General features: G+C 34.9%; 2 protein-coding genes across 3 annotated transcripts in view; one reads left to right on the top strand and one right to left on the bottom strand.

Annotated features, from left to right (window-relative positions):
* Positions 1-23,018, bottom strand: part of LOC115450863 (paxillin) — an 84,224-nt gene extending 61,206 nt beyond the window's left edge. Inside the window, exon 1 of one of the 2 annotated variants that reach the window (XM_030179034.2) lies at positions 22,804-23,018. In XM_030179034.2, the coding sequence (XP_030034894.1) occupies positions 22,804-22,816 (13 nt within the window). In that variant the 5' untranslated portion in view covers positions 22,817-23,018. Of the gene's footprint in view, positions 1-12,299; positions 12,699-22,803 lie in introns of those variants that run through there. The other variant, XM_030179028.2, reaches the window with a different exon arrangement.
* Positions 23,019-23,425: 407 nt separating this feature from the next.
* LOC115450564 (protein lin-7 homolog C) lies at positions 23,426-25,612 on the top strand. The gene has a single exon (XM_030178625.2). The coding sequence runs from the start codon at positions 23,602-23,604 to the stop codon at positions 24,196-24,198; it is 597 nt and encodes a 198-aa protein (XP_030034485.1). The 5' UTR covers positions 23,426-23,601; the 3' UTR covers positions 24,199-25,612.
* Positions 25,613-25,715: the final 103 nt, after the last annotated feature.

Below are 25,715 nucleotides of genomic sequence, written 5' to 3'. Positions count from 1 at the left end.
TCTACCCTTTAGCAGTAAAAAGCACTATCATTTCCAGTTAATTCAGTGTAATGAGTCATTAGACCTTATGTCCAAATTGTGCGCAGTAGTGGTCACTCTACATACAAAAGACCCATCCAGAACTTTTCAAAAGGTTTCGTCCATTTATCACGTGAGACTCGAAAGGGGGGGAGAAATTAGGATATAAAATCACGAAATATCACATGAGATATCATGTGAATTTATTTTTCGTTGATTGCGTGATTTAATCTAAAATTTTAAATAGGTATATGTATGTACTTTGTACCAAAAAATATACTTGATTTTGGATAGGGGGTAGTCTCAAACTTTACCACATATCACCAGAGGGGGAGGTGGTTAAAAAGTCACTTAAAAACATCACGTGATTAATGGACGACCCTCAAAGCCACGGTCATATATTTTTTATAAGTCCTAGATGGTATTGCTTATGTTTACGATCAAAGGTCCATGCACACTGCAGCGTTCAACTAAATATACTCGGTAAGTGTATGCATCCTAACGAATATAATCGCCGAGATCCTGTCTATTGTACAGCCACGACCCAGACCATTTTCATCTCCGTGTGATAACAATGGTGACCTCGGACTTGCAGATATGTAAGTACAGCTTTCAATAGCAGATAATCAGTTTAATACAAGTAGAAATAAGTTCGTCAACTAATAATAATAATAATATCAGTCCTGTATTATATACTGTCCTACTGTTGGGCACGGGCCTCCTCTACTACTGAGAGGGATTCGGCCTTAGTCGACCACGCTGGCGTAGCGTCAACTAATAGTTGTGATAGAATTATCGTCATCATGTCAGTATTTTTAAAAAGGGACTGGAAATTGTAGACAGTGAAAGTTCTGGTAAATGCATTCACAAATTCATTACTTAGTGTAGAGTTTTAGTATTCAATCCTACTCATACTGCTCAGTGTACACAAAAATTGTCAAAACAAAAACGCATCGAACCACATACTAAAAATACAAAACAACTTCCCCATTTACCTACTAAACAAACATCACCAACATTTGATCAAACCGAGTCAACGTCCAAAACATTTTGATGAATGAATACATAATAGCCCAATCAGTATGCAACAATGTTTGGGTATGAATATAATATATAATTATTTGATGGGCACGCGTGATTTGAATGTATTGAATTATCGGACGTATGGGGCCTTAGTTATAACACGTGTAACTAAGCCGTGTGAGGCAAATAAGGATCGAATTACTACATTGATGTTTTTTTTGTGCTTATAAAACCGGCAAACGATAAAGTGGGGCACGTATTGTAAATATAAATAAATAAAATATATACTCTAATATAAAGTTTGATTCCACAGAGACTTGGAAAGCCGGCCTTATGGGAAAGAAAATATGAAGTAAGAAGGTTGTTCAGGTCTTCGAATATCTAACTGATCATACGAAACGTAATACAAAACGTCACTGCACATTCGCTTTCCGTAAAATAATGTTACTTACTCACTATTCTAACCCTATTAGCGGCGATAGCCTAGTTGGGTGTGGAACGGTCTGCCAAGACGAATGTCTGCAGGTTCAAATCCCAAGGGCACACACCTCTGACTTTTCTAAAAAAAAAAATCACGTGTGTATTCTTTGTGAATTTATCGTTCGCTTTAACGGTGAAGGAAAACATCGTGAGGAAACCTGCACATCCGAGAAGTTCTCTATAGGAATTTCGAAGGTGTGTGAAGTCTACCAATCCGCACTAGGCCAGCGTGGTGGACTAAGGCCTAATCCCTCTCAATAGTAGAGGAGGCCCGTGCTCAGCAGTGGGCAAGTATATAATACAGAGCTGATATTATTATTATTATTATTCTAACCCAGCGTACTTATGCAAGGGCTGTTAGAGATGACCCCCACCGATGATCACAATTCGAAAAACTGTCACCATACAAAAAAATCATAAAGAATCCCGTACGATCATAGAAACCCGTAGACACGCAAACGTGTGCAGTTAACAATCAGTTACAAGTCCCGTATTTTATCGTTTCGCACTAAATCACGATTTATCGTTACTCTATCGCTCGTTTACAATGTACGGGAAAAACACGCTCGTTAACGATTTTTCACACACTTTCCTATTGTTATGCGTTGCAGCACGAATTCTTTCTGTCATAGATGACATGCTTTTATGAAAAGGATCCACACTTTCTATAGTTTTGCATCTGTAATGAAAATAAACAACCGAACTGTATCTTGTACCTACGCGTGCCGGGAAGGGGTGTAAGTATTGCACCATACTGTCCAGAAATAAATCACAAAACAAGTCACTGAATAAATTTGCAACAATTCTATCGATCAGAGCTTTTAATATAATAAAGTATACACAAACACCCGCGCAATTTAATTTCGTAAAAAATAACTTAATGAGGTAATGTGTAGATGTATATGCACCTCCTTAAAAGTACTGTTGGCGGCGCCCATGCTTGTACCCGAAAACAACTCTATGGAGAATAATATAAGATTTATTATACAACTAGTTAGAAATTATGATGACATTCCTTTGCTTCTCATAAGCAAACACAACTACGCCCACAACCCTGAATATCGAAGTACTGAACTGCACCAGTCTGGCATCTGATACCCAGAGACATAATATTAAGTTTACCAAAGCTCGACTTCAAGCCCTGACTAAAATATACTTCCAGCTGGTAAAAAGCAGAATCTAAGTAGACAAGCAAAACACACATCACGCAAACCCAAATATCACTTTACCCGACCCGGGATTCGAACCCAGGACCTGAGAGCGCTGCCACGCCGGCCATGCAGTACAACTGCGCCACCGTGGCAGTCGGAGAATCTTAGTAGAATAACGGCTTATGTACCCAGCCTGACGTCATGCTATAAAACCCCCAATTAGGACAGATTTATAGTCGTAGCAAGTATACCGAAGAAAGTATTTAACGAATTTTCTAAGAAAATGTACAGCTCTCTATAAATTTTCTTGTATCCGTTCCGCAGCAAGTCATTCTAAACAAATTAAGACCCAATGGGCACTGTGCCAATTGCTACAATTAATGAGTGAGCATCGGTCGGTATTATCCGATGCCATTGACCGATCAACTTACACAATATTTTCTTTTCGCTTAACAAAACAAATACCTCGTACTCAGGAGTCAGCTCCGTAGTTTACACATCATAAGAAGTTTTCATAAACGTCACTTGAATTTAATATAGAAGCAAAAATGCCTCACATAAAATTAATTAAAATATGACAGAGCTGATCCCTTATAAGGATGAGGTTGTAGGGATGACCATTTGCAGAAATGAACTGAGTAATACCCTCACAAACTTATCTACTGAGTAAAAAAAGAGCTAGATACTTCGTGACCGATATGTTTTCTGCTACAGGATAATTTTGACATTGCTTTAATAAATGAAACCACATACTTGTCTTCTTGAAAACAACACTTTAACATTACTTATTGTAACCATAGAGGTAAAATAAAAAAGTTTATGTTTCGATAAAATTAATATTGATAAATAGTCTTTAGACATGCCCTAAGGTCTCTACTACTACATGAAGAGAATTTTATCGGAGCTGACACATCACACTTTCAGTCCGAAATACACCACATTCGCCCTAACTACAAAATAGTTAAAAAATCTGATGATAAACCAGGATTTTTCGTGAAAATATTTGTTATGAATGGATGATTTTTGGTACAATGTTAGCAGAAGTACAGACGAATATGTCATTTTACTTATAGATGCAATATAAAAATGACCTTGTATATATCACTGGCGTTAATAATCTCTATGCAATATAATAGCTTAAAATTTCTCACACTTATACACCCGCATCCACTTAACAACTAGATTATCTCATTCTACAAGGTTTCCATTAATCGTGTATATCCTAAAGAATGGCCTTAGACCTGCATCATTTGCTTCCCGCGGCAATAACCATCGGTCAATAAGTTAAGGTCAACAAATGTCATCGTTGACTATCGTCAATCAATATGAACGAAAGAAAAATGAACGAAAAATGTATCGCGTGAAGAGATCTTATTTTCATAATATAAAAACAAACATGTATTATTATTTATGTCTTTTATGAGACAATATAATATACCACACTAATTGGATTTATTTCTTTTACGTCTACAATTTAATATGCCACATTTTTTGAAAGGTAAAAATTAATTTAATAGTGGTATTCATTGAATAAAAAACATACCGGCATTGAAGACACAGGATCAGTTCTATTCATTCACTCTTTACTAACAGTAAAATTTGTCTATTCCACTGCCACTAAAAAACTTAAAATTAAACACATTACATATTTTTCTATAATACAAATTAAATGCTATATTTCGCAGGTATAGATAACGTAGCATCGCATAACTTAATTTAATCCCAAATAAAAACCCAGTCAGCACGGGATTCTCGAACCAGTCTTGTACACAGAAATCCTTGCAAACGCCCACTCGAAATATTTAAAAAGTCACCGACCCTAGACCTTTACAATTTTATTTACTATTTTCTCTATACAACTAAATTAACATTCCCTCACGCACGCAACGATGCGATCTATTGTGACTTAAAAATCTGTACAAACTCAATTCGTTTTCAGAGACTGTGGGTGCTTTGGGTGATACAAATGTCCGCCATACTGCCGAAATGCTAGGTGAATCTGGAGTCGAGGCAATATTTAATACAATCGACTGGTTCCTTAGTAATTGATTGTAAATCCATTAAGTTCTAATAAACTCATTCAAATCTTAGGCAAAGGAATCCCCATAACATTTCTCTCCCCTTGACCTGATGTAAGGGTTAAATAAAGCAAAGCTATATCCATAACTATTTTTCTCAAAAAGATTACGTAGAGACCAGTTGATAACAAACTTAAGAAAGCCAAGAGGATCAATGACATTTATAAATGAGAACATAAAGTCCAGAATATAACAAAATAAGAACATTCTTCAGAACCTGTAAATCTCGTGGAAGCCGCACTCCGAGACAATTTATGCAACATGTTTTTTCCGGACACTCAACAGCCTAGAAACTGGGACAAACATTTTTATATTCGTACTCATTAGTGTTACGACAACCGGCGGACAATTTTAAACTAGCAACCGGCCGTGACTTGCCGTGTGGCGATTTTTGCAGAAAAGACTAAATTAGAAATTACACACAATGCCGAAAGATAAAGCTAAGTTTTATTTGACTCTGGATCACTAAATGACCAATTCACCGCATAAACACGCGTAAAGGCTGCATTACCAGCATACTGTAGCCAGTGTAATTACTGGACATAAGAAGACTTAACATCTCATGTCTCAGGATGGCGAGCGCAGTGGAATACCAAACAATACTTTGTAATTCAAGGTGTTGGATGGTGTTCCTATTATTTATAGGCGATTGTATCGCTTACCATCAGGCGAACGGCAAGCCCGTATCGTCATTCGAAGCAATAAATAAATAAAAAATTCAACAAATTTAGTTACCATTTTCATCACGAATAAATTCACCTATAACAATGCAACTTCTTCGCTTATACGTTGCTCGAGCTACGATAAGATCCAACTTCCTTCTAACAAAACAGTTCATTAACCCGCTTGTAACAACTAACAACAACTAAGCTAATTATTCTAAACAGTAGCATTACAGCTCGTGAATCGAATCACGCTGCTGTTAAACAAACTAAAATAATTAGTGGAGTCTGGTTGATTTGTAAGTTCTACGAAACATTCTCTAATCACTGGCTCTGGTCTGATCAAAGAAACTACAAAGCGTTTGTTCTGAGTACATATTTAATGGTTTAGTATGTGAGTCGTGTTTCGGTTTATTTACCATACGTAACTGTATGTTACAATTATTTATTCTGGTGATGAGCGAAATATCAGCCCAAACGAAAAATCAATCAAGTAGCCATAGGTGTTAAGTCATTGGAATAAACTACCTTTTTCTAGATAAGATTGAAATTAAATTACAACTAACTACGGAACTTCGGAGGATTTGGAACTTTTCTTGGAGGCTAATAAATTTCATCCCGATTTTTTAACATGAGTTAGACTTCTTAAAATCATCACCCACATTGTAAATCTAGCGAGGATTCGACCCCTGACTTCGGTAGGTTAATTAAAATTTGAAGAATGAGCATTTCCAATTCCTTACTGTTATTTACTTGATTGATTCATTTCTATGTCTATTCTATATCTATTAGTGGACTTTGTCTCAGTTCTTTGGCGACACCATCGTCAATTCGACCTATTATTTCAAATATCAAATAATTATAAACCACTATAATTGAAATCATAGATCCCAACACAGTAAATACAGTTAAGCAATGCTTACGCCATGGACAAACGCATATGTCCACAATATGGCGGCACTGTTAAAACATAGCATAAAATTAAATATGGGCCACTTGTAAATAATGACGCGACATGTTGAAAAACATCTAGAACAATTTTAAAGACTAAGACAATAGATATTGTTTTCAGATCTGTAAACAGACTACAGCTAGACCGATCCTATCATTATTGGCCAGGTGAAACTTACAACCTCAGAGAATGAAAATGCTCACATCTTTAAAATATATTAATGAAAGCTATATACAGGGAACCGGGAACGTCCCGTCCTGCTCGTAAGGTGGGAATCTCCGTTCTACCTTGGAACGTACACCTCAAACAATTTCTCCACCAATTTTCCACAATTTCTTTTCGACAGATGGCAGACCGTCTCTACAGTTCAAAAAGCCGGAGACTTACGCTGTAGTAGATTCAAGCTGTCATTGCTTCTTTCTATTTCACTAATGTTTGGGAACCACAGTTTCAAATGAAGCATATTGATGCAACAGCTTTATCAATGCGTTTAATGCGCCAACGCTAAATTACAAAGTGTTTATCCTTTTTACTCTAGGTAACCTATCAAACCACAGGTACATAGCCTTAGTTTCAGAAATTCAACGATTGGTACTCTTACTTGTAACACTCAGTATTCATAATCGTACTAAAACCACATAAAAATCCCCTTTACACCAAAGGTGATGTGGATCCGTTGATACAGTAATATAAACCGGTTAATTCATCACTATATACGGAGAAGGTGACTTTCGCGGCTGACCTTCCGTCCTCGTATGAATCATCAACGCTATATTTCTACATAATTCTACTGGACATGTATGTCATTCTTGTTCACAATTCTTATAAATCATGATGTGTGGAAAAGGTCGGTAGTTGTTATTCTATTAATACCTTAATTAGGTATTTCAGCCCTACTGCTGGCGTAAAACAAATCTTAATAACTCATGATAAGGGTTTAAATCATAAACCCGACCTGGTCCAAGGAATAATACGTTTCCAGAGCCCTTCGTTTTGTCTAGGGTTTCTAAGTTGTAAACCCCATTTCAATAAATAACTATTTTAAATATGCACATTACACACATACACTCACACCTTTTATCTTCGAAGACAGGCAGAGGCGCAACTGGTGCACTCGCTTTCCGCACTGTTTTTTCCGTCCAATGATACGAAAGCCTATGGCCATATCAGGCACAAAATGTCGAAATTAATATCTATGTATGATATTGTAAAACAAGTCCGTTTTTCTGTCTGTCAGTATGTTATCGATTTTCTCAAAATCTACTGAATGATTTTTTATAAAATTTGGTACGGAGATAGTTCAAGACCCTTGGAAGATTATAGGCTACTTTCTATCCCGGGAAAATATAAAGCAGGACTTTTATCTCAGAAAACTCCTTCACGCCGGCGAAGCTGCGAGCAAAGGCTAGATTAAAAATAAAAATCCATAACTGATAACATTTCCATCACGTCTCACCCATCCTTAATCTTGACGTCGGGATTATAATATTTATTCCAATTATAATCAGCCTCCCTGTGGACTGGCTTTGTCCTCCATATGCAGATGATGTACGCATGCAGAATACAAGAGACTGATAATGACACTGAGTGTCACAAACGTGTCACCTTGCACTCACCGCGTTTATATTATTTCCTGTAAACATTTCATTTATCCTGGAAACTAGTATCTTCATTGTAGGAAAACATAGTAACTTAATTTATAATTTATTTTGTAGGGGCAGTTTAAGAGGTGGGGATGTTCATTTCTAAGTTAGGAAAGTCCGTCAAAGGACGTCGACGTCAATCATATAGCTCGTTAGCATATAGGTCGTTAAAATAAAGGGAAATAGGGATTTAAAAATGAAGTTCGAAGATCCTATGTTCGTTTGATACGATGGATTTGAGAAGGCAATAATTAAAGTTGCTAATGTATTTGGTGTAATTAAGAGTAGCTATAAAAGATATCTTTAGAAGATAGATACTATTTGTGTAGATATGGGTTTTTAAACTCCAAATAAAATTGTTTATTAGAAATTATGAATAAAATATTTGTGAATAAAATAATTCTTACTAGGTTTGTATTTACAGAAAATATTACTGAGTTTAGTTTCCTTCTTTATACATAGTTTACATATGAAAAAGAAGTTGTAACAACAGCTCAGGAAAATACGTGCAGTTGGACATGTCAGCATAATTCTTATGAGCGTCGAGTCACAACTGTTTTTGGTTAAACATTATTGAATAATGTACAGAACATGGGCAATTACTTACCGTATCAAATAAGGAATATCCAAATTTGAATCATTTATTAGAAATCAGGTCTAAAATGATCTAAGAGCACTTTCAAACTACATAATATTGATATTACATTAAAAACTTACTTAATAGGTACAAAAATCCTTCTACAAGCTCTAGAAACCGCAATGATCTCACCATTTTCAATGAAACCAAGACGAATGATCAATGATCACTCATAATATGCGTGGAACATAAAACACCGCAACCTGACATCGGCCAGGTGTGTCAAAGGACACCATCCATACACAGACAGCAATATATTATGTCACGCGACCTCGGCAAGGTCTCGCTAAATGAATTCATGACAAGTTCATTTACGTAAATGCCCCCCTTTGCCCCTCCACTCTACCTACGACTGTTCAATGGAAACTGGTTTACTTGAATGTATGAATTCTTTCCTGCAGCTCCCAGTGTGTCAGGGTCAAAGATTTTTCTGATAATTGACAGCGACATTATTTATGTCATGCTGCGATGTCGTTTCATTCATGAAATGAATTAATCACTGTTAATGGTTGAACATTTTGAACCTTTCTGTTGCACACCTGTTCATTTTTAGTCGGTATTTACCAACTTAAAAATTTACCAATATGTTATAAATATACAGTCTTACTTATAAACTTGTTCTAGCGTTAAGATGTGCTTAAGAATTGCTTAAATAGCTGTCCAAAACATCACCGGTTTCCTAGTTTAAACATTATTAAGAGGCAAGATGGCGGGTTTTGACTTACAGCTGATCGAGTAAATTCGTGTTAACTTAGCTTAACTTTCCTAAATTTTTATAAGTTAGACTAATAATATCCCATAAAGTTACTAAAAATATGTGAAAGGTCAAGTTGAACCGAAGGTAGTAGGGATAGTCTTTGAGTTAAAATGATAAAGAGTACACATACACTAAAACGTAAAGTCGCTGTGACTTCTTAGTATTTGGTTGAAATAAGAAGAAGATACTCTGAGTTTGTGATCTAATTAAACCAGGAAGTCTTACTTTCAGTTTACAGTTGAATATCTACATAATATCAATTAAATTTTAAACCAATTTAAATCTTTAATCCCTTGATTTTTTGTAAAGTCTGCCAATCCGCACTAGGCCGGCGTGGTGGACTAAGGCCGAATCCTTCTCAGTAGTAGAGAGAGCCCGTGCCCAGCAGCGGGACAGTATATAATATATAAATACTATTATATTATTGCGTGCCGTAATTGTATTAAAATAGCATATTATTCAGAATTATCCCGAGGAGAGTTCACACAAATTAAACATGTACACCTATCAATACAGGGAATAAGCATGATGTAATTCGTTAATCCCAAAAGAATAATAAACATGACTACAAAACTATGACGTCATAGTTGTTCCATTGCAACAATAACAATGCCTAACAAAGAGACGAAGATGGATGATCCAAGAAAATATTTATAGTCCCGTTTGAAGTACCAAAGTAACTGCAAATTGAACGATTAACACAATGCACAACATTGATAGAGATAATAAAATAGCACTTATACGCTTGGGTTAAGATATCGAGCAATAAAATCAAATGAGAGAATTAAATGAATTCAATTATAACGTTGAAAGGAACCGCAGTTAATGAAAGCTATCTCGCAATTTGTTATTCCAATAGCAATTATTCGGAAATCAACAAAAATCGATTGTAAGTAAGAATGAAAGTTTGTAAAAGGTCCTAATACGAAAACACAAAGACCTTTATCACATTTTTTATCAACCTTACACATCATTTGACGCAAGACAGAAAGTGTTACACAGATTATATTAAGCAAGGAAGATAAACACTTCGCAACTGAATAAAGACTCCATGTTATATCTTACGAAGATCAAGAATGCTAAGGAAGTGCGAACAGACAGCCGGTGTGTTTGATACGCGAACCGAACGCGAGTACGCCACGTGTTCAATGTTTATCCAACCTTGTTAATTGGCATAATGTATGTCGCACATAGGTCAATAAATAATGATTATAGTAGCATTAGGTTCCTGATGTTAAATTGTACATTGTAAAGTTGTAATACGCAAATATTTTGATTGTTCGGATATTCGGATTTTTTATGCAGAGGGTAGTCTAGGAAGAATAGACATTTACAATTCCATTTTATTTTTAATATATTAATAGAATACGATGTAAGGAGAAACGCAACAAAAGATTTTTTTTTAATGCGTTAAATGACGAAATGAGCTTACCGTTCACCTGATATTAAGCAATACGACCGCCCATAAACAGTAGAAACACCATCCAACACCTTGAATTACAAAGTATTGTTTGGCATTCCACAGCGCTCGCCATCCTAAGATGTGAGATGTTAACTCTTATTATGTCCAGTAGTTACACTGGCTACAATATCCTTAAAACCAGAACACAACAGTAACTACACTGCTGCTTGGCGGCAGAAATAGACATTGCAGTGGTACCTACCAAGGCGGACTCTCACATAGGAGAGACCGACCACCAGTAAAAATAAGAATATTATTGGATACTAAAAATAAATCGGAGTAGAATAATCTAGACAATCCCCTATCAATTGATAAGGTAACGCATGTGAAAGTTTCACAATCAGCTGTGATGTCAATACATGAAATGCAATTTGTCAAATACGTCGGTAATTAAAGTAATATCTTCAATATAATACAAAATTATATTAAAAATATAATTATTGAATTTCAAGTATTAATACCAAAAAAAACATTGAACTACTGGACTCTGATCAGAGGTTAACAAACAATATTTGAGAAAACATATTATATTAAGATGTAGAGAAAATATTTTTTAAAATGGAGAAAGCAACCGATAATGAAATCAGCTGACAACTCGGTAATATTCGTATTTTTTTAAACTTAAACATTAGTATCGATGCAAAAACGTACGGTCAATATAAAAATAAAATGGTTTTATCACCACACGTAAACTTTATACCCGATTATGATACCTTATATTCTTGAATGGATATAAGATTAATAGAATGATATTTCGTAAAGCAATAAAACAAAAATTGAACCGAAATAGATCGTAATACCACTGGCTGATTAGCATAATCCTGTAGCCTTGTAAATGTGACCGTACAGCATTCCTTTATCGATCGAAATTTCGTAAACATTAACAATAAAGCGTTAAACATAATAGCCTCTAGGATATATCCTCGAAACTTTATTAACGATAAAAATGCTGTTTAAAATACAAAATCTAAAAACACTTACAGGCACAATAGATGATTCACACTTCGTAAAAGCAGTGAATGTAAATATTTGACAAACATTTCGCGACTATTCATACATACAAATTCACGATTATTAGTTTGATGATGTCGGTGAAAATAGAGGTATCACTAGGTGCCCACCCACGACATATTTACGAATAGAAACAGATGGCACAAACAACATCAAAATAACAATTACTAATAACGAATTAACAATTGCCAATGACTTCACCCGTACAGCATTCACTCCAAGTAGATTATTATGTTTCGTGCGTGACAGCAAGACAATTGAAAACTAAAACATCACTAGAAACACCGTGATTGTAACGTTAACATCACTTAGAACTGTAAATAAACTAAGTATGGAAGCACCGTGCACGTTACAAAAACAAATGCATCAACCTTTACAAACGTAAACAAAATTGAGGATCAGAATTTAATAAATAAAATACTCACAGCCGGGCGATATTCCGTTCTCCTTCATCGCGCAGCGGAACGGATAATAAGTGCCGGGCAGCACCTTGCCATACATTGTCCTATCCATGTTGGGCCAATCGGGTAGCTGTTCTTTAGCTATAAAACACCCACATACACCGCGTTGACGCTCTATAATCACAGCCCACACATTATCCTACACTTTAGTACATAAAACCGTAAAACACTCTTAATCACCGCGCAACACGATGCACTTTTTTGTATATTCAAATATAATCAAGGTCGCAATGGGTTCGAACGGTGGACACTATCGACAAAACGTGTCATTATCGTTGATTTTCGATAACATTGATAAGGGATAAGAGCTGGGCCGTGGGCGTGATGAGCAGAGCTCGAGCAGCCGACAGCGCGTCCCAGTCACAACTGAAGTGTATGGTACACGCAGCCGGCGCCGGCGCACGTCGCTCCAGCCACCCCGGCTGGAGATTATTTATACGTGACGCTCGCTGACCATCCGTCAAAATCAATCTATTGTTCTGTTAATTACAGCATCGTTAATTACAATAATAAAAATGTCGTTTGCATCAATCGAAGTACTAAGGTGATACTAAAATGTATGAGTTTACATATGTGTATCTACGATCATAACAAACTTTGCTGCCGATAAGTACTCTCAGTCGTGTGTCGACTGCCATCACGTACAGACCTATGTCCGTATATCCAACGCTCTATAAATTGACACATAAACATGTTGATTAGATATAACAGGGAAATAAAACAGTAACTGTAGATGTTAATTTACTAGTACGTGACACTACTTCCTTACGCAACAATTCATGCACCCGTTCATTATTATTAACATACATAAATTTTCATTTCGTATTTAATCATAAACGCGAAAACATAAACACAACACAGAAGATCTATTCATAAAACAAATAAAATATTATTTCCTTTTCATTTCTATCCGTTAACACAAAAGGCAATCTATCAAGTGACTAGAAAATTCTATATTGGTCCTTCGAGCCAGCGAATTTCCCCGCACCCACCACGTCCGGCCGCACCAGCCCTACTCGAGTGTCTTTTGACAACACTTCCGGATCATTATTCTCACTCCATCACATCCACGCACTTTACGACAGTCGTTAGCGGTCGAAACGACTCCATCAGCTTTGATCTGCCACTCTAGAGAAAGGATTATGAAAATTTTATACGTATACCACTAAGTTTATTAGTTGCTTAATTAACAATAAACTTGTTATATGTCACTTAAAAATTAAATTTAAAATAATCCGCGATGTACGAAGGGATAAAATATATACTTATTATGCTTTTTAATGAAGTATACAGTTTCGATGTGTGTGATGTTTAATTTATCTGTGAAAAAATAACAATTTATATTTTTTAATGTTATAAGAGTTACTTATTATTCTAGGGATATTGTTATTTTCGAAAGAGTATGGTACATAAAAGTAGAATGTGGCCTTAATTTTCCGTAACACACTCTCATGGGAAAACGGTACTGTAACACGTGGAAAGCAATAGCACACAACATTCATTAGCACGGCAAACCGCTTGCTTGTTCGCTTTACGATCGTAACTGTACCATTGTTTCAATACTAATAAGGAAGTAAATATTTGAGTTGGACCTCAAAGCCATCCCACATGCATGTGCGAACGTGCATGCCACGTGAGAAACGCGTTAGGGACGATAATTCACATGATTATAGTGCCTAACACGTGGTTAAACCGCGTGGAATGTACGCGATTTAGAAACGAGGATTTTTTTTTCTTAGATTAAATGACGAGACGAACAAAGTTTGTTGGTAGCAAGGGCATCGACTGCGCATAATAGTAGTATTAGAAAATAACAAAAATTAGAATGTCGCTGGATTGCACTCGCCATCTTAAGGTATTAGATGTTTTTATACACATAAATCGCTTAGGATTCTATTCGGTTTTTAAGGCTATCAGTCACTGCTCTAATTCTAGACTGTAACATAACACGGCCACATAGATTTGTTAAAATTCGAATGTCTAATAAATGACATTACACAGTTAAAAATTCCGTGTGGTATCTAAATTGTAGAGAATATAGGCCAACTTTACTCACTGAAACCCTTGCCATTCCACGTACAGTATTGATGCTTTAATGTTCTACGCACGTAATCAAACGCAATCAACAGCGAATACTTTTTAATGCTGCATTACATCACTATTTACGTCTTACATAGTAAACATACGACAAGATGAAGAACTATCCGATGTCTGCTATTGAAAAATCTTTTTAATAATTTTATAGACTCTGGATCAAACATAAATAAATAGGTTACTTCAACTATTGGACCTTTTTTCTATTTTTATTAGACTTCAAATTAAAATACCGGAACTCAGAAATCAGTCCATGCTGCAGCATAAAACCAGGGCAATTAATAAATCTACCATTTTATAATAATTTTACTATCCACTAACGAAATAAATAATATATTTTTAATTTATTATCTATGACCAGTTCACGATAGTACAACAATATATTTAGCGTGGCTTTGACTGTGGAGCGAGTGGTGTGGGAGTCAGCCGGTTCACGAACCTAGCGGGTTTTTTTTTTAATTTTGACACACAGCCAAGATCGATTTAGTTTCGTCCAAGGGTGGACACATGCTAAATTACACAACGGTTGTAATGGACAGATTTAATTCACGCGTTTTGTTTTCAAACTGATTGTGTCATTCTTAAATAAGTGTTTGTTTAAAGTGAAGCTTCATATTTTGTAATAAACATTGCATGACGAAGTTTCAATGAACGGATTACGAACACAATTAATGTGAGTGATATGCGAATAAGATTTTAGCAAAATTATATAGTTTGCAGTAAGTACTTATTTGAAAGAAAAAAAGTACGTCGTCAAATTTTAATAACCATGAAAAAAATTATAGATCTATTGTTATTAAAATGCACTTATAAAATACTAACAATTAAACATTTTACTAAGCAAACCACGGACCATAAACAATATATTGCTACTAATCCACCGTTCACAAACCCATAAAAATATTTACTAGTCACAAAAGGAAAATTCTAGATTTTTTTGAATTCACGCGCGCCTGATCCAGAGCGATATTTTTTTCGCGGCCGTACGTTTCAAGTCAGTAATACGCGTGCGACTGGACGTGTCAGGCGTGATACGCAACTCGTGGCGGCCCGTGACGTGATGGTGACGTCATCACGTGCTTCAGCCTCCCACAGACAGCACCATGAGGGCCAACTGGGTCGGACCGGTTAAAAGCAAATCATAAAAATGTTATTCACTAGTCTACAGAGACCAGAGAATAGAAAAACGTCGTTTTATGTTCCAATAGTTTATTGTTGTTGGATTATTTTCTACATTGCGGAGATAAGAAAATTGGTAACCTGATGTTAATGCTAGGACTACCCAAAAACTTGCTACAAATTTAATAACAAAGCTTATTGCTAGTGTTCTCATCTCCACAATACATTACATATTAAATCTCATAATGCCTATATAATCCATCTTTCAGGTGCATTTTAAGTGGGGAAAGATTTTTCCCACGCTCACTAAGCCACTTTATCCCTTACCGAATCCCTCATGCATTTATACTACGGACTTGTAATCCCACGAGATACTTTACCGAGTGTCGGATTCCAACTTATTACTATCAATTAAGAATTCATTACATTAGCAAGAAAGCCATTAACGTACATTACAGTAAAATGCTATGTGATGGAACATCATTTTCATAGCTAATATAATGACAACTTAGAGAAGAACTATACGTAGAGATAGAAAATGAACAGAGCCGGATAAAATTTATCATTCTGTAGACTGCGGCCTAGACCTGTCCATTTTTTTATAGTCTAGACTGTGGAGTATAAACTCTGAATTTAGTTATAACATTTCAAAATATATCTAACTCAGATTCACGTCGCGGTTCCAGTGGCGTAAAAGTCCTTTCCCTAAATTAAAGCAAAGATAATGTTCTTCTATTAGGGTTTTCTTTTTTTTAATCAAACCAGTCGCTTCAGAGGTTAGGGCGAGCAGTCAGTACCTACCCAAAAGATTAGGTGGAAGCAGCGACAGCCTTTACCGATGCGAGGCTTTTAACAGCAGATCTTTACGACGCCTTTTTACCTGATTGCCGAAGAAGTAACAATGTTTTTCTTTTTCTGCCCATTGCAAATGCGAGGGGTCGTAAAGCGCAAAGCCCAGTTCGGGTACCTCATACGCCATCCCCTAAAGCCACTAAGTGGAGGTAGCATTAGTGCATCTGCAGTTCACTGAGAAAAATCCACCTAATGATAGCCAGAGACCTGTCAAAAATTCAATTCCCGTGGATCTAATGTTCCAACGTACCCGGAGACAGATAGATTATTATAAACTCCGACAACGTAGGTGTGTCAGATGGGGTTGCTAACGAACCACGACCACGTGTAATTAAGTTAATTAAGTCCATAGGAGTGGCCGGTTAAATAACCAAAACATTGCGTGAACGGGGGTCGACATCTGTGACGTGATAATGACGCGCCATTTAACTTAGAAAGGATTTTAAAATAGTAAGGGATACTAAAAATAATTCTTAAGATATGATAGATCTTTCTTCCTAAGATATGTAGATCTTACCTACATTAACAATAGAAGCCTTAGTCAGAAGTTTAATTGCATAAAAAAACTTAATCCATCCGATGATAATTATAAACTTTGCTTAAAAAGAAAAAAGTGCAATGCAAATAATAAGATCAAAGAAAGACTCTATTGAATTCAAATTTCATTTTTTCCCTGGATTATTATGTTTAACACTGGACACAATGACGTCATTTAGCTCAGTTTTATTTTGTTACCAGATTAAACCAAAGAGGAACTTGATTCTTCATTCTACCTTTCTAGTTCCTCTAGAATTGTCACCGTAGTTCTTATTGTAGTTTGGTCTCAAGGTTGACACAATCTGAATTGAGATTGCCTGGCCCAATAATTTTTCTGTTCTTACATCTAATGAGTAGATTGCCGCGTTGGACATTTTACATCCATCACCCACTCAACGCTACATATGTCTTTTGTTTTAAAGGTCAAAAAGGAGATACGAGGTAAATTTTAACAGCTACGACCTAAATAAAAAGAGCGCATTCTTACAAACCATCTTTCTTATTTAAAAAGCCGACAGCGCATCTCTATGTCTCCCTGGTACTACCGATGTTTTTGGGCGGCGGTGATCATTTACCATCAGGTGAACCGCAGACACATTTACCATAAAAACCCCCTTTATCATAAAAACTCTATCAATTGAAGTAGATTAAAGTTGGACCATTGCTTGAGCAACATAAATTTAAGTCTTATCGAAACCACTTTTTTGACTGACATTTTGCGTTTTTCTCGTTACTTTCAGAATCATAGGTATTCAGTCACCTAATATAAAAATCGTTAAACAAGCTACAGGCCTCTATAAATAGCTTGGTAAGTCTTCATTATTCTTTACACCAGTCACTCAAACAACTGCCGTAGTAGTAAAAAACATAACACACGACGCGTAAACTTAGTACGGTACCAACTTTCTACGTGTTCTTTTTCACTTTCCCTCATTTTCTTCATGAATATTTAATTAATGACTTTCAATCAGGTGCCGCGTCATTTAAGGTATCGGGAACCGTCAAACGCGTTCGTTCCCGGTAATGGCATTTTAATTGCAATAAATTAACCATCGTCGAGGAAAGTGATGAACGATGCACCTTATTTGTCAATGTTTATTTACTTTCGATTAATTCACTTCTGGTTGAAAAGCAGGAAAATGCTATAATGAACCTTGCTCTTCGGTAGAATGTTTAATGGTAAAAGATTTGATGTTAGCAAAAAGTAGGGAGTTATAAGTTAATACATTATACCTTGTTTATCTCTGCACCACACTAAGGTTGCCTGGGAGATAATGGCTACGACATTAAGTCCGCCTACGTACAATGTTTAATTGTATATGGAGTGCAAATAAATATATAAAATAAGTTTAACCTGTGTATGTGTGTGTTTGTGGTATCGTAGCTGCCGAACTAAGAGACCGATTTTGATATGATTTTTTTTGTTTGAAAGCTGGTTTGATATAATGTTACTTTACGTGTGAAAAATCTTGTAAAATACCTTAATATCATTAAATATATGGCATTACAAATGCGTCCACGACTGTCCGTAGTTATTTTAAAACTGTATTTTAGTCATAGAATTTTAGTTGTAAATTTATTTTAGTATTTTCAAAGTAACTCAGGAAAATGCACGATTATTTGGTATCATTGGCCAAGCATGGTATTATATGCATAGTTTCATATAGAAACTTGAATTGATGACATCACTAGGTTACGGTCAATGGAACTGATGATGCATAAAATAGCGCAAAATAACCTCGAACACTTGGTTAAAATATAACTCATAAGATTTTCAAACATTATATTTTAATATACATATAACAAACTTTTGTGTCACTTTATACATAGTTTTGACTCACTTACATCAATTTACACTGATTTCTATGTTTACGCGAATGTTAGACGTAAAAATAAAACAATTTAATGCATTTTATCGCGGTTTTATATAATTTTCTCCGATGTTTCGATGACTGCAACTTTCGTGGTCACGGGGCGGACCCTGCAGTCTTCAAAACGTCGGGAAAAAAATAATAAAATTTACATTCACTCAATAACGATGACGTAACCATTGAGTAACATTTTGGACAAAGACACAGCCTTCCAGTCACATGTTAGTGAATCACCTGGTTTCAAACCAGAATAAACGTTGACTTAACCTTTAGTTAGAACGCGTGAGGTCAGTATGAATCATGCCTTATTTATATAGAAATTCCCATTAAAAACCAATTACTTTAAAGTAGTTAATCCCTGTAAAATAGTTGGTGCATCCACTGCGTAACAGATCGTGTCGGGCGCAAAACACGATTTAAAAATATTTTTTTGAAGAAAGATTAGTAAATTCGATTACATAACAAGTACATATTTACATCAAAAACATAGGAAATTGATTAAAAAATATATACAAGGTTTTTAGCTGCTCCTGAATGAAGATACTAAATTGGCAATAGTGAATACTGTATTCTTGGTTTTAAAATAGGGTTGGCACTGTTCAAAGATTTTTCTCGAAATATCCAAAATCCTTTTAAAGTGACAAATGTATCGCCCTGGGAAGCATAAACCCTAATAACGACTCTGCCACTGGCCACGATGCTCATTCATCTTCATCTAATATCTAAAAATAAGTTTAAAATCAATCGGATGCCGTAGGGTTGGTATGCGGCTGTTTAATGTCGGCGGTACAATGAGACAGTAATAAATCTCCTCATTACATTCTTTATTCAAAGGAATTTTAGGGTTGCCGAGTGTTTTTAGATTATAAATTAGTTGCGAAACATTCGTGTTCAACTACGAAATAGATAATTAACAGCACATTCGATTGGTTAATAGCGGATTTTGACCTTATTTAAACATGGAAATGGGGAAATTAGTTTTATAAAAGAATATTATTCAATTAACAACTCAGCATCTAGATTATGACTTACGGCTGCATAGAAAAGCGCGGCACTTTTAACGTACAATGAATCCGAAATGCGGAGTATTCCATCCAGTAATAAGTACTTATTGGATATTGCCGAGCATGGTAGCGGTGGATATAATTTATAACAAAATAAACAAAGAATCATTTACATGAAACAATGTGAAGTAAACGTTCTATTCGCGCGAAAAATATTTTCAAAGAGAATCAAGTAACTTGCTTCGACAACTTTACGCACAAAGTTCTAAACAAATCTGTATAGAGGAAGAAAGTTGGCATATTCAGTGTGCGGGGAGGTGGACAAATAACCCAAGACTTTTACGACATGCAAAACAGGTTCGCAGGAATGCTGGGCCCTGAAGTGTTTACGAGGATAAAATTAAACACACTTCGCTGTGGTGATTTTGTATTAGTATTTTATTATATAGACATTTTATTTCAGTTAATTTATTTTAACACGGTAAAAATCTGCGTTTGGTTGCTACACGACAATTTGGATTACCTTTCCAAATTGTCGTGTAGCAAGTCTAGGTGATCCTCCAGAGTCGCTTTATTTGTGCCGGCCTACTGTAGTATGCTGTTCTTACGTTTTTTACTTTGATTATATTAGTTCTGATTTATATTCGTTTGGAAATTGCCTACAACTTGTCAGTATTTGGGACGCCTTATCAGAGATCTGATAGCAATATCGACAAAGGAATTCGGATATTTCAAAACCTTTATTTATATTTTGCGTGTGAGAGTTTTATGCTAGTTGTTGCATGGACCGTATATTAACTTATTTAAATTTTTTTTTTTGGTTTATAATCCTTCAAATATTTTATTGCGAAGTCTCTTTACTACTAGGCCTATTTGCCTAACAAAAATGATCGAACCCTCAATACTATATGCGACTTGGCACCAGTCAATCAATTTAACTCACGATATTAAAAATAAAAACAATATCTAATCACGTAAAACCTTTCTCCGTTATCGCAAATCTGATATAAAACATAATTTCCTTAGTTACACAACACCTTTCATAATGCCAGGTGGCGACCTCGTCGGCGGCAATTTATCACGACGATGGAAGCCATTAGGGTTATTTGCTATTAGCCTGAATGGTGTCTAACTGTAGTCGTTAGCTGTAAATCTCGGTTGAGGTTGAGGGTCAAGCGGTGGCAGCGAGGTGTCAGCAGTGATGGATACTGGTGAACTTGGGGGTATCCAGAAGAGCAAGGGGTGCCCAGAAAGGAGGGTAGATACTTTTCCTGACCTTCCGCCACTAACTTCTGTAAGCCAGGATAGACAATGTCACGCATTTAATGACACTAAATGGTGAAGCTCGGCGAATCTCGCGAAACACTAATCGGTCTTTATCCCGCTACCATAGTAATCAAGTAGAATATTAGGAGGTGAAATATAAAATAGGGGAGCTGGGATTTGCTCCTGCTCCTGGGCTCAAATGGACTCAAAAGTGGGTGGGGACATATTAGTGCATATAGAGACATAGTTGCTAAGTAAGACCACGGCGCTAGAGACGTAAATGCGATATTGCACTCTTTAAAAGCAAAAAGAGATTATCCAAAGTCTCATAATTAGATACTTAATACTTAAAATGGATTGGTGTATACACAATCGCCATTTTGCCTTACTTGGATAAAAAAATTATGCAATATGTCTAAAACTAAAGGATAAAAAGTGATTTAATTTCATACCTATTATGGTTGCTCTTAAACTGTTACCGGCTCTTTTTTAATAGAGGGTGTAAAATTGCAATGATAAAACAAATAAGCATGGTATCGGCAAAAAAATAAAAAGATTAACCAACAGTGAGGAAAAAACTGTGGGTGGTGAGATGTTATCTTTTTATAATGTGACTGTTATTCTAATAATCATTTATTTAACTTGAACATACATATCCCAATCAATAAACATTGTTTATCAATACTTTAATTAACCACTGTCTGTCTTTAAATAATTTGTAAATGAATGCAATCATACAATAATTAGGTTAGTAACTAATAAGAAATGCTCATTGGCACAGATCGTGAGACACTATTTTATTACTGCCAAATAGGTACCAACAGACTTGTATAATCATACATACAGCCAAAATATTCCATAAATAAATAAAAGTATATACATAACATAAACCTTTTATTTAAATAATGTTATACCAAGTTATTTAAGAACCTACTTGATAATTAAGCTCACAGCATTGATAAATGCATCGTACAAACATATATTATGTGCTCAAGTTACTTATCATCCATCCAGGATTAGTTTTATCTATTTGAGTGCCCATTTCATTGGACCCAACTGTTTTTATTTGGCATTTCTCACATGCCTAAATTATTTTGCCACATTCCACCACTGTATGTATGCAGTGCCTTGCCATCCCTGTTTCAGAGAAAGATTTGAGTCAAAGTTAATATCGAAGGATACTAAGTCTAGCATCATTAATTTAGTGATGAATGTGGTTAAGTAGAAAAAATGATTCTGGCCCCAAAAAATATAATGGTAATAAGAAAGAGTAATATTTGTTTGTTTTTTAAGTTTAAAACATTATCTTATAGATAAGTGAGATAAAAACGATGTCACAGCAGCAAATTTTAAATAAGTCAGGGTGGAGTAAGTTGAATGAACTTTACTAAGTAGACAGTTTATGACCTTTATACTTTACATTAATCAACAAAGGTGTGCCATTGAAATGCATATAATTTCTTAATATTTAAATTATATTTTTGATTGTGTGCGATAGTTTCTATCGTTTCATGGAACTAGTATTCATAACAGCGGCTAAACATTCTTAGTTATACGAGATTACAATACTTGATTTTCATGTATAGAAAACACAATGTTTTGTATGCTTCGATTCAAGACGCACCACCTAGCATCTAAATGTAAATTAAGTGTTATTTTTAGTGGAACACGTCATTTGTCACGGTATACAGGCCACCAAAACAGGTTATGATAACATACACTTACCTAGATCATCCATGGTTTCTGCAACTTCAAAAACAAAGTTTGTGCACTAAAATATTTAACAACTAACTTCACAAAACAATGGCACCACTCATAAAGCTCTAATTAAATTATGTGAGCAATATATCACTTTAAATAATACTGCAATTCAAGTTGAAATTATTAACCCAAATATGGCAAATTGAAAGATGGTCATTTACATTTTGGCCAACTGTCTGTGCAGTCGCAGAACTGTCAAAATATGTTATGCAGTTGAATTTCTGAACGAAGGTATGCTACTTGTAATGACAGTTTTTAATAAAATAATAAAAAACGAATTTAAAAACCATTTCTTAATACTGCAGTACATATTGAAAGCAAGTTTATATTTATTAAAAAATTAAATGTCCTTAAAAACTTAGGGGAGTGCGTTTCTATTAGGAACATTTCAGAACAAAAGCAGTAGTACCAAAATTTTCTCATGAGCTGTCAAATTCCAAGTTGTCAATCCAAAGTGCGTTTAGAAATTGTAGGTTTAATAATTTTTAGATTCCAAAGTGTTACTTAATAATAAAAATGTTTTGATTGTCTCATAGTTTAATTTAAAATAACTAATTAAATATATTATCATATCACATTTATTGTTTATTTTAACCCTGTATTAAAGAATACTACAATACTAGAACGTAATATAGCCAAAATTTATTCGAGATTTCGATCGCAAACAGCTGCTAATATTGATTCACCCCGATTACTTTCGTGTTTTCAATATCTTAAAATTTGTGTCCTAGTTTACCTACATCAAAAACATCCTTCTACACAATGAGTAGTTCAGGTGAACAATTAACTTTAGCTCGGGACATCAAGCGGGCTATAGAACTTCTTGAAAAACTTCAGCAAAGTGGCGAAGTTCCTGCTACGAAACTGGCTGCCTTACAGAAGGTATTACAGAGTGATTTTCTAAACGCTGTTAGAGAAGTATATGAGCATGTATACGAAACCGTTGATATTCAAGGCTCCGCGGATATTAGAGCTTCAGCGACGGCGAAAGCAACGGTGGCCGCATTTGCTGCGGCTGAAGGCCATGCTCATCCTCGGGTCGTCGAACTACCAAAGACGGAAGAAGGTCTAGGTTTCAATGTAATGGGAGGTAAGGAACAGAATTCTCCCATATACATATCGAGGATTATACCAGGTGGTGTTGCAGATCGTCATGGAGGGTTGAAGAGAGGTGATCAACTGCTCTCTGTAAATGGCGTGTCAGTGGAAGGGGAAAACCATGAGAAAGCTGTCGAACTGTTGAAGCAAGCTGTGGGATCTGTGAAGCTAGTCGTGCGGTACACACCAAAGGTTCTTGAGGAGATGGAAATGAGATTTGATAAACAGAGGACTGCAAGGAGGCGCCAGAACTATAATTAGATCTACTATCATGCAACTATTCCACCCAGCTGCTATTCCCCTGATCATTAAGGTCCACCCCATTTTATTAAGTGACACTATTTAGTGTTATTACACCATTATTTTGGTCAAAATAGTGTTAAATTTTGTGGATAGAAACATTTCAGGTCATAAATTGCATGAAATTCCTAAGCCTATGCTATACAATGTTTGATGTTCTATATATGGATCTTGGAATCCTATCATTTATTCTGCAAAATTTCTGATATACTATAATTCTTTATCAAATTATTCATGTAATGTTATAATAGAGTACAATTAGAAATGGGCTATGCATGCTTTTTACCTAAATAAATTATGCTGAGGTGTTCATGTACTTATGTTTTTGTATTTTTGTTTAAGTCAGTATTATTAGGAGAATTAATATAAAGTGTTTGGAATTTATTAATCAGTTTATTAAAATATGTTAAAAGTGGTATATGGATTTATTATGGATAATGTATTTAAAACCATGTATATTGGAATATTCAATCATAATAATATACTCATATGGATATATGTATTAAAAATTTTTTTTCAGTTAAGTTTAAACAGAGTGAAGGTCAAATTTAATATCTTATAAAGCAGCAAAACTACAAAATGAATTTATGTTCTTTCAAAAATTATTAACAAATGCTACACCGATGGAACTAATTCAAAAGAGTCACACACAAGCAGTGTTTGTATAGAATTTTAATAATTTAAAAATGAATTACACTCAGTTAGAATTTTACTGACAATAGTAATATTTTAAATTAATCTGACTAATCTGATACATTATCAAAAATAGTAATTAGTTTAAAACATAAACAAAAATAATTCATTTCACTGTAAGCACCAGAAACAACATCCATAGTCCGAATAACCATAATGTTTTTCGTTTAAAACAGTTAAAACTTCACATTCAAAGTCTGTATTCTAGAATAAAAATAAACACGGTAGTTAATATGTATTGTTAGTAATTTAAATGTAAATTACAATTTTAATATATAGTCTACCATGCAATTTAGTAGAGATATAAATGTGTGTTACATGTTGATCAAACTAGTGTAAGTAGCATGATTGGAAGTGCACAAAACTTATGTAGATTGATATTAATGGAAATTAAATATAATAACTCTGTATTAAATTGTATCACAGACTTTTACAATACCAAGATGAAAATTTGTCTATGCAGCCTCTTCTGAAAAGTCCACATTTGCATTTTTTTTGTTGCAGTTAAAGCAATTGACAATTATTATGTATGTGCAATATAAAGATGTGTAATTATTGAAAATGACAAGGTGCATATTCAAGTTCGAATCTGAAATTTATGCAACAAACAGCTCCATTGCTAGAAAGCTATTGCTGTTATCTTTTAAGATTATGCAAAACACGCATTCGTAAATTAACAAAATGAAAGCAATTTAAATTGTAAGTATACATGAAAAAAAATAAACTAATAAGTTTAAAAAAAAATTACTCAGTATGGTACATAATTAAATGTAAGCTCTTGATTA

This window comes from Manduca sexta, chromosome 17 (genome assembly GCF_014839805.1).
Source record: "Manduca sexta isolate Smith_Timp_Sample1 chromosome 17, JHU_Msex_v1.0, whole genome shotgun sequence".
Lineage (NCBI taxonomy): Eukaryota > Metazoa > Arthropoda > Insecta > Lepidoptera > Sphingidae > Manduca > Manduca sexta.
The sequence above is the reverse complement of the archived record's forward strand: the minus strand, read 5'-3'. Positions and strand labels throughout refer to the sequence as shown.